A 12,779-nucleotide genomic window follows, 5' to 3' on the forward strand; every position below is an offset into this window, starting at 1 on the left:
GAACAAGGCTGGAGTGATATCTGACACACAGTAATGTGCAGTTCGCTTATTTTATGCCCTATGTAGGAATATGCCCTCCTCACTGACAGTGTTTGGCACTAAAATATTGTTTATTAGAAGTTATAACAATAATAATGATCCAATAATCCAGTACTTCTGACAGGAGTCATTTTGCATAATGAATACACTTATATTCAATACTTTAACTGCAATTTGTTGCTGAAACAAATGTACTTTGGACTAGTGGTTGGACAAAACAATGGTATGGTGAACGTGTCACTGTGGGTCCATTTGTATGTTAGTATTTTTACGGTGTTTATTGTTTAGTGTATTAGTATTTCCACTGAAGTACAATATCTAAGTGTTCCCACCGCGAGATCACCAAATCACTGAACACTCGACAGAGGCCATTCTAGGAAGCGAGGCTTTTATTTCTAAAAGTCCCAAACGGAAGCGGGTTGTTGTATTGCTGTGTTTGGTTCAGCTCCGTCGGCCTCCTCGGCGTCAAGCGGGTTTCTAACGTAAATTTAACCGACACCTGCGACGGCAGTCAGATTTAACTAGTCTTTTTTTGTTTTGCCGGTGATATAGAGATGGGTGTAGCTGAAGACCAGGCTTCGTGTTAACGTGTTTTTATGTGGACTGTCTCGGTGATGTTGCCCGCTTCAGAGAAACTGCCTGGTTCAGGCTGAGTTTTCGGCATGACAGGGTAAGAGGAAACTGTATTTTTTTTTTTTTTTTTTTTGGGTGAAATTAAAAATAATATATCATAACCGACTATCTCGCCACGAAAGCTCTTCCTTCATCTCAAAGTAGCAGAGTCGCAGGACTAGCTAGCAGATGCTAAAACTAAAAAGTAACGTTGACGTTAAAGTGTTGTTTGCTAACAAACTGACATTGACGTTAGCTGCATTTAACGTTAGCTCAGTCTTTTTTTCCCCCTACTAACGCTTCACGTTTAACTCCTCGCTTTTCTCGCCGTGTTTATAGTGTAAATAAAGACGCATCTTATCCCAGTTATCAAATCTGACGCATTGAGTTGTGGTGTTAATCGCCACTCAGAGTCCAGATCTTATGGGATGGATGTTTCCTGCCAGGTTTAGCCGATCAGTCGATTAGTTGACAGACCAGAACCTTTATCTGCAACAATCTTGATAATAGATCAATGAATTTGAGGTGGTTTTTTGAGGAAGAAATCCCCAAATCGTCTGATTCCGGGCCAACAAAAGGTTCAATACCTGACGCATATGTTTCTCTCTTCAACAGAATGAAGACAGATCTGCAGCTATTGATAGTGATTCTGAAAGTAAGTATTTAGCATCCAGTTTAACTCATCCGTTTTAAATAACTGTTTACCTGTTGCACCACTGACTATATCATGACTGTAATTTTCTTTTCTGTGTTCTGAATCCACAGGCCGGCATCTTATTACCTTGCTATCAAGATTTCTCATACAGATTTTCAAATGAAAATGGAGGATATGCCCCTGTCAGGCCCAGACAACACCAAGCTGGAGGTGAGGCATTGACATACATGGCGTAGATATTGATCTAGCATGGTGTTTGTATTGGTGTTAGATCACATATTTCCTGTTGTAGGCCTTGGTCCATGACATCTACTCTGAGCTGGTGGAAGATGCCTGTTTGGGCCTGTGTTTTGAAGTACATCGTGCTGTGAAACAGGGCTATTTCTTCTTGGATGAAACGGACCAGGAGAGCATGAAGGAGTTTGGTTGGTGCCATGTCTTTCAGTTTGTTCTGGTCTGTTTGGCTGCTCATTTTGTCCTTGCTGTGTTTGGTGACAAGTATGTGCCTTTATCGCTGTTATAGAAATTGTGGATCAGCCAGGAGTGGACATATTTGGGCAGGTGTACAATCAGTGGAAGAACAAAGAGTGCGAGTGTCCAAACTGCAAAAGACTGATAGCGGCTTCTCGCTTCGCCCCACACTTGGAGAAATGTCTCGGCATGGGGCGCAACAGCAGTCGCATCGCCAACCGCAGGTTGGTCATTAAAGGACTGATAGTTGTATTGATCCAAAATGTCTGTGAAGATCTGACGGCATTATTTTTCTGCTTTTTAAACAGGCTGGCCAGCAATAATAACCTGAGCAAATCAGAGAGTGATCAGGAAGACAACGATGACCTTAATGATAACGACTGGTCGTATGGGGCAGAAAAAAAAGGTGAGCGCTTGAAAATAATTGAACTTAAATCTATGCTGTGTAGAGATAATTAATAAGAGAAGCTCCAGGTTGTTTTCATATAATAATCAAGCATTTCATTTAATTTTTACAGCCAAGAAGAGAAAGTCAGACAAGGTATTTTTGCATTTGTTTTCCCTTTTGCACTTAGTATCAGAATAAACTTATATACGTGTTTTGATGTGTATATTGAAGTTGATTTAATCTGAATGTTTTTCTTTGTGCAGAATCAAAACTCCCCGAGAAGATCCAAATCTCTAAAACACAAAAATGGTGAGTCTATCAGGTCTTTAGATTCTAGTCTTGTAAAGAGGTTTTGGTCCTTGCTGGTTTCTGACTGTGGTGTAAACGTCTGCACTATTTCTGGCTCGGACCTGGTGACGGATGTTTTGCTCCGTGGTTTGTTCAGCAGACTTAAAGCCTGATTATTGTGTTACAGATCATGACGGTCTGTGCACGCAGCTTCCTCAGTCTCAGGAAGTACAACATGGACACCTGTTAGTATCTAATGTCAACCACAATGTAGCATAGGCAGCAAGATAACAATGACAAAGAGGCTGCACAAGCAAAAGATTTACTGATCCAGGACCAGAATGGCAGCACAATCCAGTGTTATATGTTTAAGGATGGAAACTTTTGCAAAATTTCAGCCAAACTTTGGGATTTTTAAATGAATCACAATGCACAGCAGAATATTTTCTGTCATATATGTAAATAACTGTTTGTTTGTTGTGATTTGAAAACTTTTCATATATGACATCATCTAAATCCAACATGCAGTACCAAATGTATACAGCCCCATTTTGAGAATATTTCATTTGTTTTCATGGTGCGTACGTTATGAACAAAGAGAGCTAACAGTTAAAATTCTGTTTATTTTCCAGGGGAGCTTGGGAGCAGCATCAGTTCAGAGCCCTACAAGGTGACGAGTTCCTGCTTTGATCATGTTGCCTTTAAGTCCACAGAGTTCCTCTGTGTATTGTAAACACCTCACAGTATTGACAGTGGTTCTTGTGTGTGTTTCAGTACAACTACAACACTGGCATCAGTTATGAAACATTAGGGCCCGATGAAGTCAGATCCCTTTTAACAACAGTAAGCAACTTTTATTAATCCGATTAAGCACGCAGAGCTTCCATTTCATTAACTTCTCCTATTGTGTTGTCTTTTATTGTGCAAATGTTGATCATTAAAGTAGTGTTTGTTTCCACAGCAATGTGGGGTGATCTCTGAGCACACCAAGAAGATGTGTACCAGGTAATCACTTTATAATCAGCTGGCACGTAGATAAACTAGTAATAAAACAGCTCCACTCTGGGAAAACTGTTCAGTGCTTCTGTGTAGCTAATGTCTGGGATAATGCAGGACAGATTCAGGTACTGTAGCGCCTCGACTTCTGTTGGTGTCGCCATGTTCTTAAATCCAGATTCTGAGGTCAGTGTCTTTATGTCCCTCAGTTTGGCCCTTTTTTTTTTTGTGAAGCTTTGTCATGAAAACTTGTCCAGTACTAAACCACTGAAACTGAAGGTCATGGTTGCATGTGAACTCTAGAAACATGATCAGTTTCATCCGAGCGTTCATGAAATTGATCATGCATGTTGGGACTAACTCAGGGGTACACAAGTGGCAACTCATTGGAGCAGTGATTGACTTGGTTTGTCTACAAAATGAAACATCAAATTCTGCAAAGATCTCAGAAGCAACAACAATTACACGCAGAGACATTTCTAATGAGACCATGGAGGACTTTGTCAGTGACCAACCTCTAACATTTCATTACCCTTAACACCTCGTTGTTGCTCTGCCCCATGTGATTGGTCACTGACTGTGTCCGCAGCAGTCCGTCCCACCTCCCTCCCTGTGGCTGTACTTAGAGGCAGGGTGGTTCATGAAGCTGTGTGGTGGACGTGGGCGGCCATCAGTCAGGGATGTATAATGCCACCTTGTGTCCCACCAGGTCTCAGCGGTGTCCCCAGCACACGGACGAACAGAGGAGGGCCGTCAGGGTGTTCCTCCTGGGGCCGTCCGCGTGAGTGTGCCCTGTCCCCTTCCTCACCCCCTCCCTCACCCACAAGTGTACTTAACAAAAGCCATGTTTGAATGAGTGTTTTGACCCCCACGGTGCAGGTGCTTTCTCATGCAGTTCACGGTTTCTGATTAGGTTGTATTGGCCAGAGACAAGAACGCAACAATTCTGGTGTTTGGTGTTGTGAATACTCTGGTGCCGTGCAAGTAACAGCTCTTTGACGAAGGTGAATATTCCTTAAACGGAGGCGAACGCAGCAGCAGAAGGGGCACTGAGAATTCCGTGACCTTTTATCATAAATTCAAGGTCACAGTTTACCGCTGGGGGTTTTTCCTGGCGCAGAATGGCTCTCTGTGGTGGCACCTGCACAAATTTGTGCAGGCAGTTCATGCTGCCCATACACGTACCTTTCAACCACAAACCCCATATAACATTTCTTTAGAAAATGCTAATCAGCATTCGCTCACATGTTTATATTATCATACCGTTGATATTTTAGTTTGAAGTGCATGCCATAGGCTGATAATTACAATAACGGGTCTGAAATATTACAGAAAATAGTGAAAACTGTCTTCTCAATGTTTGCCAACCCCAAAACGAGATAAAACATAGACAGCAGCAAAATTCCCACATTTTCAAGTTGTAACCAGAGACATTAGTTTTCTTTAAAAAGAATTATTTGTTGAAATGATTAATGATTTATCACAATAGTGGCCAATTAACCTTTTTGTTAGTTGACTAATTAATTAAGTGACTAATCATTTCAGCTCAACAGATAAGTGATAGTTAATTATTTCCAAGTATAGATCAGATTGTCTGTTTTAAAAGCCAGAATATCAGAATACCTGATAACTGATGTGTCACCTGTGTGGATCAGTGACACTTTCCAACAACTACAAACACACTGTGGTCATTTTGTGCTGTAGAGATGATGCAAATTTTACTGGCCCTTTATCTCTTCCTTTACTATATTTAGTAAAGCCATGGTAGTGCAAACATATGTCCAGTGTGTGGCTGAAGGTTGAGAAATTTGTCCCCCACCAGTCTAACAGTGTGTGACTGTGTCTGGGTTTCTCGTGGCAGGCCGTCGCTGCCCGACGCAGACGCTGTGGTGGAGAGCGACAGCTTTGACATTCCAGATGGACAGACCCTGATGAGCCGCCTGCAGTGGGAGGACTCCCCTGATATCTCACCCACTGACTCCGCCTCATCTAAAGCCAGTAAGGAAATGATGCGCAGTACACGGAAAGTCGTTTGCTGATAGAGCTAACAGGCAGTGGATAAATCGTTTTCTGTCCCTCTCACAGGCACCAACCATTCAGATTCTAGGAAGCCGAAGAAGAAGAAGAGGACGTCTCTCAGTCTGAATAGCGGAGGAGTAGGAGTAGGAGGAGGAAGTCTGACTGCAGGCAGCAGCAGCAGCATTTCTCAGAGTAATATCAGCTTGTCGACCAAAAAAAAGAAGCCCAAACTCTCAGCACCTTCTATTTCAAGTATCTATGACGACTTAAACTAGCAACAGCCCGTTTGTCAGGCCAGCTCTTGCCTCTTCTGAATCGAGTCCCTCCTCTCATACCTAACATTCGCAGGTCTGAACGGGATGGGATTAAACTTGACTTAGTAGTTCTTGAATCATTCTGCCTTAATAAGTAAGGCATCTCCATTTTAAAGAGGATTTCTCCTGTTTTCTGAACACAGCGTTCTAAAAGGTTTGGTCAGTCACAGAGTCCAGGCAGAGTACCTCCAGGTGTGTATCAGGGAAATTCATAGCTGGGTCAACACAGGCAGCTGCTGTCACCCTGCGGTGGAGATCATGGTGACCTGACAGTTTATTCATGTGACACTGTTTACAGTTGGTCCTTTGAAATTGCATTAGTAACTGTGGGTTCTCTGAAATGAATGGAAGTTATTCCCATTTATATGTTAGACCATATGGCCAAAAGAATATGGACAGCTGAACATTACGCCCATATGTTATCCTTCAGCGTGTAATTCCTAAACCATCGCCTTTAACTCTTGTTGTAATGGCCTCCTCGCTTCTGAGAAAAGTTTTCCACCAGATTTTGGAACCTGGCGGCAGGAATTTGATCCCATTCGGCCACAAGAGCATTAGAGAGGTCCAACGTTAGGGAATAAGGCCAAGCTCACGGTCTGTGTTCCAGTTCATTCTGAGAGCGTTGGATGGGCTTGAGGTCTGTGCGTACCAAACTAAACTGAAAACTTCCACAGAGTTAGAGTATCACTATGCTGTAGCATGTAGATTACTTTAGACTGGAACTAAGGGGCACGGCTGCAACCGTGAAAAGCAGCCCCTGAATAAATGTACACAAAGGTAAGTGGAGTGGGGTGTCCGCATAGTTTTGACATGCGGACATTGCCATATAGTTTAAGCAGCACAGGAATTTGTCTCAGATGACAGAAACACTACAGTCCATGTCTGTCGATCAGCTTACACAGATCAAACTGAGCTGTGTGAAATAATAGGATTAACATAGAACTGATTTTAAGTTAGGAAAAAGCTAAATGCTTTTCTCTTAGAAACAACACAGTGAATGGCCTTTTTCACAGCAGCAAAACCACAGGTGTAACTGATCACATGAATAAGACATGAGCTCCATTTAGCTTTCCTAAATTCAGGACCCTGCTGCTGTGTATGCTTGCTCACTGACAGTGTTCACTGATACACTTAGATGGCACACGGCCGTAGTTAACAGTATTAATTACACCTGTGCTTGTTCTGCTGTGACAAGTCCAAAAACTTTTACCGTTCAGCTTTTTGGCTCCAAACCTTTAGCTCATTAGCATGAAAAGGCTCGAGTGTTAAACGCAGCTTTGTGAAACCTTCAGGTACTCAGGGCCTCCGGACCTGTCCCTCTCTTTTGACTCTGTGTTCACTTTAACTCGGTTGTGAGGAGACGTGGATGTGAACTGCTTTCAATTCAACACTTGACACACGTATACTGGAGTACTCATCAGTGGCTTTTTAATTCTAGCATTGTATTGCACAGTTGTCTGTGTGTGTGTGTGTGCGCCTCGGTATGCTGACTTAAATTCAGTGTGAACGTCACTTTTTTCCCCGTGTACTGTGTGTGTGTGCGTGTGGTTTGAGGGTCTGTATGTGTGTAATCATTTATATTTTCACAAAACTATGCATCCTAGAATGTGACATTTTTGTGAAAGTATGTGCCATTTTAAATATTTAACTTTTCTGTTTACATCAACAATATATTTAAGTTTTTATTTGTCACTGCCTATGAAGTGATGTGTATATTATTAGTGTGTAAATGCAGATTTTGATATTTGATGAGCCAAATAGGCTTTTAGGGCACATGTACTGTACATGTACGTATGACATGAGATGGAAACTGAATCATGAATCCAACATAACTCTTTTTTTTCTTCAGCACAAAACTGGCTTGTGTATTTTCACTCAGTTTCTAATGTAAGTAGAACAGCGCTGCAGCTCTGCTTGTCATTCATGAGTGATGAGTCTGCATCTTGTAAGCCTATAACCAACGATGTAAAAGTTGTGAGATATATTACATGCTTTAGAGGTAAGATCCACTATTTCAACAATCTTGTACAACTTTTCACAGTTGACGTCTTCTTTTTTTTTCTCTTAGAAATTGGCTTAACAAACCCAAAGACTTTAACTGTTGCAGTTATTGTTGTAGACTCAGAAGTGCACAGTAAGACTTAGGGACTGTACAAAAATGATTTGGGGTTGAAGGGGCCAGACAAGTGGGAGAGTTATGTTTTTGTTTTTCTGAAGTCAGTTGGCCAGAAGTTTTTTTTTTTTTTTTATCTTTTAATTTTCCCTCCCCAGATTATGTTTCATTTTACTAATGAGCGTTTTATTGTTTTAAAAAAAACAGTGACATCAAAACCATGGCTTTTGTGTCCACCATGATAGAATTGAGTTTGGCAGTGTGCAGAGAACAGTCATGTCTGATGTAGTTTCCCCTTCATCATCACATTACGTACCCACAGAGCTACTGCCTGAGCCCATTGTGAGGTTGTAATTAGCAGCTATCGACAGTTTGCTTCACAATATTGGTGGAAGTGTGTTGCAGTTATTTTTTTTCTTTTACTTTTTCTTTTATCTCTTTTCTGTCCAGCAGGAAAAACCTATTGTAGTTCAGCCGTTACCTCCTTTCTGGATATTTCAAGTGTAAGATTTAACTCCTCCCCACCCCAGGCATTTTTGTGCCGTTCCTTAAGTCAAGCACATTCTGTTGTATGTTTCAGATGTCATGAAAATGTAAGTGTCGCTAACTACTTTTTTTCTTTCACTTATTTGTCAAAGTCTTCAGTAACATTGATTGTGCCCTTTTGAATCTTTTGCAGTAAAGTCTTGTGACGTGCACTAAAGATAACTGAGCTGTTACTGAGATACGTTGGTAGGTGTGACCCGATTCTTCAGCCACTTTCTGTGAATGAAGCCAACAGCTGATGTTCTCTTGTGGCTCTTTTGTGTACCTGTGCGAGTGCAATGGCGGAGAATGCGACGTTGTAGGTTTTCAATATGTTTTTTTTTTCCCCATGCCTAAGCACAAACGAGTGCATGTGCGAAGGACTGTTGTATCTGAACATAATGTGATGCACAGGTTATTTTTCTCCACTGCCATGCATACTGATGTTTGTATATAAATAAACACAAACCCGTACTCAGAGACTTGTTGCTATAAACCACAAATAGATACTCAAACAAGCTTGGTTTGAAATGCTTTAATCTGAGACATCACTGAAGCCAGAGCAGTCCAGCATAATCAGGAGGGTTCACTGTCCCCCTCCAAATCTTTTAAGTGCCAGATGCAGGTTCATCTGATTCATTCGATCATTTTATTTACAGAAAATACAGAATGTATTTACAATATCTTCTCAAAAAGTGTCTGTTTTTATGTCTAGTGATTATTTAAATTAGCCTGTTTCTACACAGCAACAAAAAAAAAACCAGATATCTGAAATATTTTTCAGCCTAGCACCGAGGCAGCTGTACTTTTTATATTTGCTTACACAGAGCTCGAATCATCCACAAAATAAAATGCAAAATAATGGTAAAGAGTCAAACTGGCACACACAGCACAACAGTGAGTGGTTCCAAAAGATTTAAGATTCTTGTATTTATCAGTTAAGTTTTCTTCTTAAAACACAGAAACTGGACTAACGACAATAAAAGAGCAGACGAGAGAAAGCCAGAGTGGCAAAACATGGTGTGAACCACTGAGTCATGTTGGAGGAGAAGCTAAATCGTGGTTCAGTTTAAGCAGAACTCCACTCACTGCAGATCATTAGTTACCCACATGTACAGTACAATCACTCATCTCTTTTTTTTTTTATTTTGGTACATGCACAAACAGGCTCACCTTAACCACACACTCACTCACTCACTCACTCTCCTGTCAGCTGTGGTATATCTGCACACAGGCCCTTTTTGATTAGTCTGTCTCTCCAGACACTCACCCACCTGCTGTAGTTATTTTTATTCTGCCTCAAAACATTCAGCTGTAAGCGTGTGCCCTCTCTGCCTGTTCAGCGGCTGTGCATCCCAAAAATCAGAAAGCTGAAGAACACAGTGACTCCCACGAGGGAGATGGTCGCAGGGGCTGTGAAGAACTGCCTGTAGTTGATGCGGAAGTACCACACCACAGCCAGTACCACCACGAACACGGGCACCACCAGGCTGCTGGTGCTGATGGCCACACCTGCAGCTCTGAATCCTCCAGAGACCCCAGACCCGACTCCTGCTCCCGCCCCGGACTGAGCCCCTTCCTCCGGACTGGCTTCGTGTAGAGCCTGGGTGATGTGGCAGTGGATCACGCTATTGTGTGTGATGTTTAGGGATAACAGAGTCTTCTTGGGATCCTGCAGCAGCTGGCCTTGGTAGATCAGCTTTATCTGATGCTCCCGACCTGAGAAGTATTTACTGGGGAAGAAAACAGGTGAGAGCCATTAAAAGGCATATTTCAGATTTATGTCTGAAGTTCATGTGTGGGTGTTTGAGGTTGTTTTACAAACCTTTTCAGCACTCCCACTGTATCCTGTGGTTCTACTACAGCCACCTCTTCTGTGTCATTTAAAAACTTAAGTCGAACAGAAATGGTGGTGGTGGTGGTCGGGGAAATGGTACTGGTCAAAACTGGAACAGACTTTATAACCTTTTTATCTTCCATCTCCAGCTCCTCCTCTTCATCCTCCTCCTCATCAACTTCATCATCATCCTCATCAGAAGTATGTAATCCTCCAGCCTGTGGTTGTTTGCTCTGAATGTCCAGCAGCAGATCTGTCCTAACCCCCTCCGCTCCCTCCCCCTCTCCCCTCTCAGTCCCCGGCTCCCCGTCATCCGGCTTGTTCTCCTGCGAAGGTGGAGGGGTCTGCTGCTCAGGGGTGTCGGCGCTGGGAGACCCTCCGCCGTAACTGTCGTGGCCTCCCAGTCCGATCAGGGAGGCATGAGCTCCCACGGTGAGGATGGTGCCCAGTATGTGGTCGCCCCGATCGGCCACGTGAGTGGAGAGCCAAGCCAAGACGAGGGCCAGGACCAGCAGCAACATGCCACCTGCCGCTGTCACCTCCTCCTCCATCCCATCCAACATGGTCAGTGCACACACTGCCATCTCTGTCCTCCAGACCTGGTCACAACAAAAACATGAGAAAAACACGGGCTTTACAATCTGAACAACTACACAGCAACGTTAAGCAAAACATACAACCGTGTCCTACATGTGTCATCCTCTTGTATGATGTGTGACAAAATATATTGACTGCAACTAATGATTAAATTAAGTAAAGATTAATCTGCCAGTTACCTTTAGAATTAATCTATAACTTGTTAGTAAACAGGAAACAGATCCATCCTGATTTCCTAAAGCCCAGATGATGTCTTAAAATGACCTGTTTAGTCCAACCAGCACAACACAACACAAACATAATTTGTTTACCATCACAAACATGAAGACAAAAAGCTTCTTCAACCAAGAAGTTGTCACTACATCATGTTTGATGAGTCTGCCTGAAAACTGAGCATCAAGTGATGATCAAAACAATCCGATTAATTTTCTGTGGCAACTAACCAGTGTTTCAGCTCTGAACAGTTTAGATGAACTTCACAACATAATATTACATAAATTGCAGAAGATAAAATAAGTCCCACCCACAGTGTATATGATGACAGTGGAAAACAAAAGAGGATGTAAACGTTGGTTTCTGTTTCTCTGGTTTTTGGAAGGTAGAAAGTTTCAGAATCAGATCACAGAGCTGGTTAGTACAATCTATTATTCTGACTGAGCAAACCGAGACGTTGCTCATCGGGACTAAGCTGCTTTACACTAACCGTTCGTTACACAATCCGAGGTTTTCTTCACATCTGTTTATCTCTTCTCATAAAAAAAAAAACACATTACAAAGACATTACTTCACAGCCAGATGTTTAATTTACAAACAGGACTGCTAACAGAAAAAAACAGAGATCCTCTTAGGAAGGTATTACCATGCAGATAAATCGTTTAGGATTTAAAAAAAATTACTTTGCATAAAGATCCGCAGCAGCTACCGGGGCTGTTGTACAGCTGTTACTTGCTAGTCACAGCTGTGATGCTACGTTCAACCGTCCGGCTCTCCGAAGCTGTGTCAGCTGTGTTTTCTCCCGCCGGGTCTGTGGTTTACACTCGACATTAAAGCTGTTCAGACAACATACGCTGTTATGAAAGCTCACCTGCTGCGCCGCTAACTTGTTATGTTGTAGTTTACGTGCTGTCCCTGCCCAACAGTAGGCGAGCTAAGTTAGCCTGTGAGCTAGCTCACCCTGCTAGCTGAAAAACGACCTTCGGCTGTTTACGACTCTCGCTGCTCGGTTTGTTTCGTCGCAGCAGTTTTTTTTTTTTTAAAAAACGAAAATGAGAGAGGGGGGTGTGACGGGGTAGGGAAGGGGGGCGGGTTGTATGAACGTCTTAAAGTCTTCGTAGCACAGAAATCATATGATCTTACCTGCCCGCTGCAAGATCAGAGCATGTTTGAAGACGGGGCTAAATGCTAGTTAGCTGCTGCTGCTTAAAAACCACATAACAAACACTGAGGAGGAGGCGTGGCGTCATCGGTGGGCAGAGGGAGCGCTTGTTTTGGTAACGGGTCAGCCCTGTTGCTCCTCCTGCGCGCACAAAAGTAACCACAGATAATCCACGGGAAAATAGTATGAGGTATTTGTGTGCTTTTGCTAGCCCGATGGAGAGATGTTTTTTTTTTTATCTGCACATCGCCCACAAGATTATATCCAAGAATATATCTGAGACTTTCATGTACTAGTTCATGTTTTCCAAATTTTAAGGCTGTATTTTAAAAAATGATCCTGAACAGCAAACAGTTACAGAGGAAGGAGCAATATCACGAAGTAAAAACACTGAATTATATGTTTAAAAAAAAACAAAAACAAAACTGCATTAAAGCTACATTTGAAGTAAACAACTATTATGATATGACTATTGTGATCCTTATGCAGGCAGAATGCCCCCTTACAGAGTTTTTATATGCATATAGTACTGGATCATTATCACTTATGC

General features: G+C 42.3%; 2 protein-coding genes across 4 annotated transcripts; one reads left to right on the forward strand and one right to left on the reverse strand.

Annotated features, from left to right (window-relative positions):
* Positions 1-468: 468 nt before the first annotated feature.
* On the forward strand, positions 469-8,894 carry atxn7l3a (ataxin 7 like 3a). Its single transcript, XM_041061921.1, has 14 exons — positions 469-709; positions 1,267-1,306; positions 1,417-1,516; positions 1,599-1,731; positions 1,830-2,001; positions 2,086-2,183; positions 2,296-2,318; positions 2,429-2,474; positions 3,086-3,123; positions 3,228-3,296; positions 3,415-3,458; positions 4,159-4,230; positions 5,311-5,447; positions 5,535-8,894. The coding sequence occupies exons 3-14, from the start codon at positions 1,466-1,468 to the stop codon at positions 5,741-5,743; spliced, it is 1,092 nt and encodes a 363-aa protein (XP_040917855.1). The 5' UTR covers positions 469-709; positions 1,267-1,306; positions 1,417-1,465; the 3' UTR covers positions 5,744-8,894.
* Positions 8,895-9,517: 623 nt separating this feature from the next.
* On the reverse strand, positions 9,518-12,299 carry tmub2 (transmembrane and ubiquitin-like domain containing 2). Of its 3 annotated transcripts, none has more exons than XM_041061923.1 (3): positions 12,211-12,299; positions 10,246-10,856; positions 9,518-10,153 (listed from the first exon to the last, which is right to left on the reverse strand). In XM_041061923.1, the coding sequence occupies exons 2-3, from the start codon at positions 10,839-10,841 to the stop codon at positions 9,760-9,762; spliced, it is 990 nt and encodes a 329-aa protein (XP_040917857.1). In that variant the 5' UTR covers positions 10,842-10,856; positions 12,211-12,299; the 3' UTR covers positions 9,518-9,759. The 3 variants fall into 3 exon arrangements, with proteins under 3 accessions (XP_040917857.1, XP_040917858.1, XP_040917856.1); XM_041061924.1 differs by lacking the exon at positions 12,211-12,299 and adding an exon at positions 11,939-12,082; XM_041061922.1 differs by lacking the exon at positions 12,211-12,299 and adding an exon at positions 11,751-11,931.
* Between the last annotated feature and the right edge of the window lie 480 nt (positions 12,300-12,779).

This window comes from Toxotes jaculatrix, chromosome 18 (assembly GCF_017976425.1).
Source record: "Toxotes jaculatrix isolate fToxJac2 chromosome 18, fToxJac2.pri, whole genome shotgun sequence".
NCBI classification, from domain to species: domain Eukaryota; kingdom Metazoa; phylum Chordata; class Actinopteri; family Toxotidae; genus Toxotes; species Toxotes jaculatrix.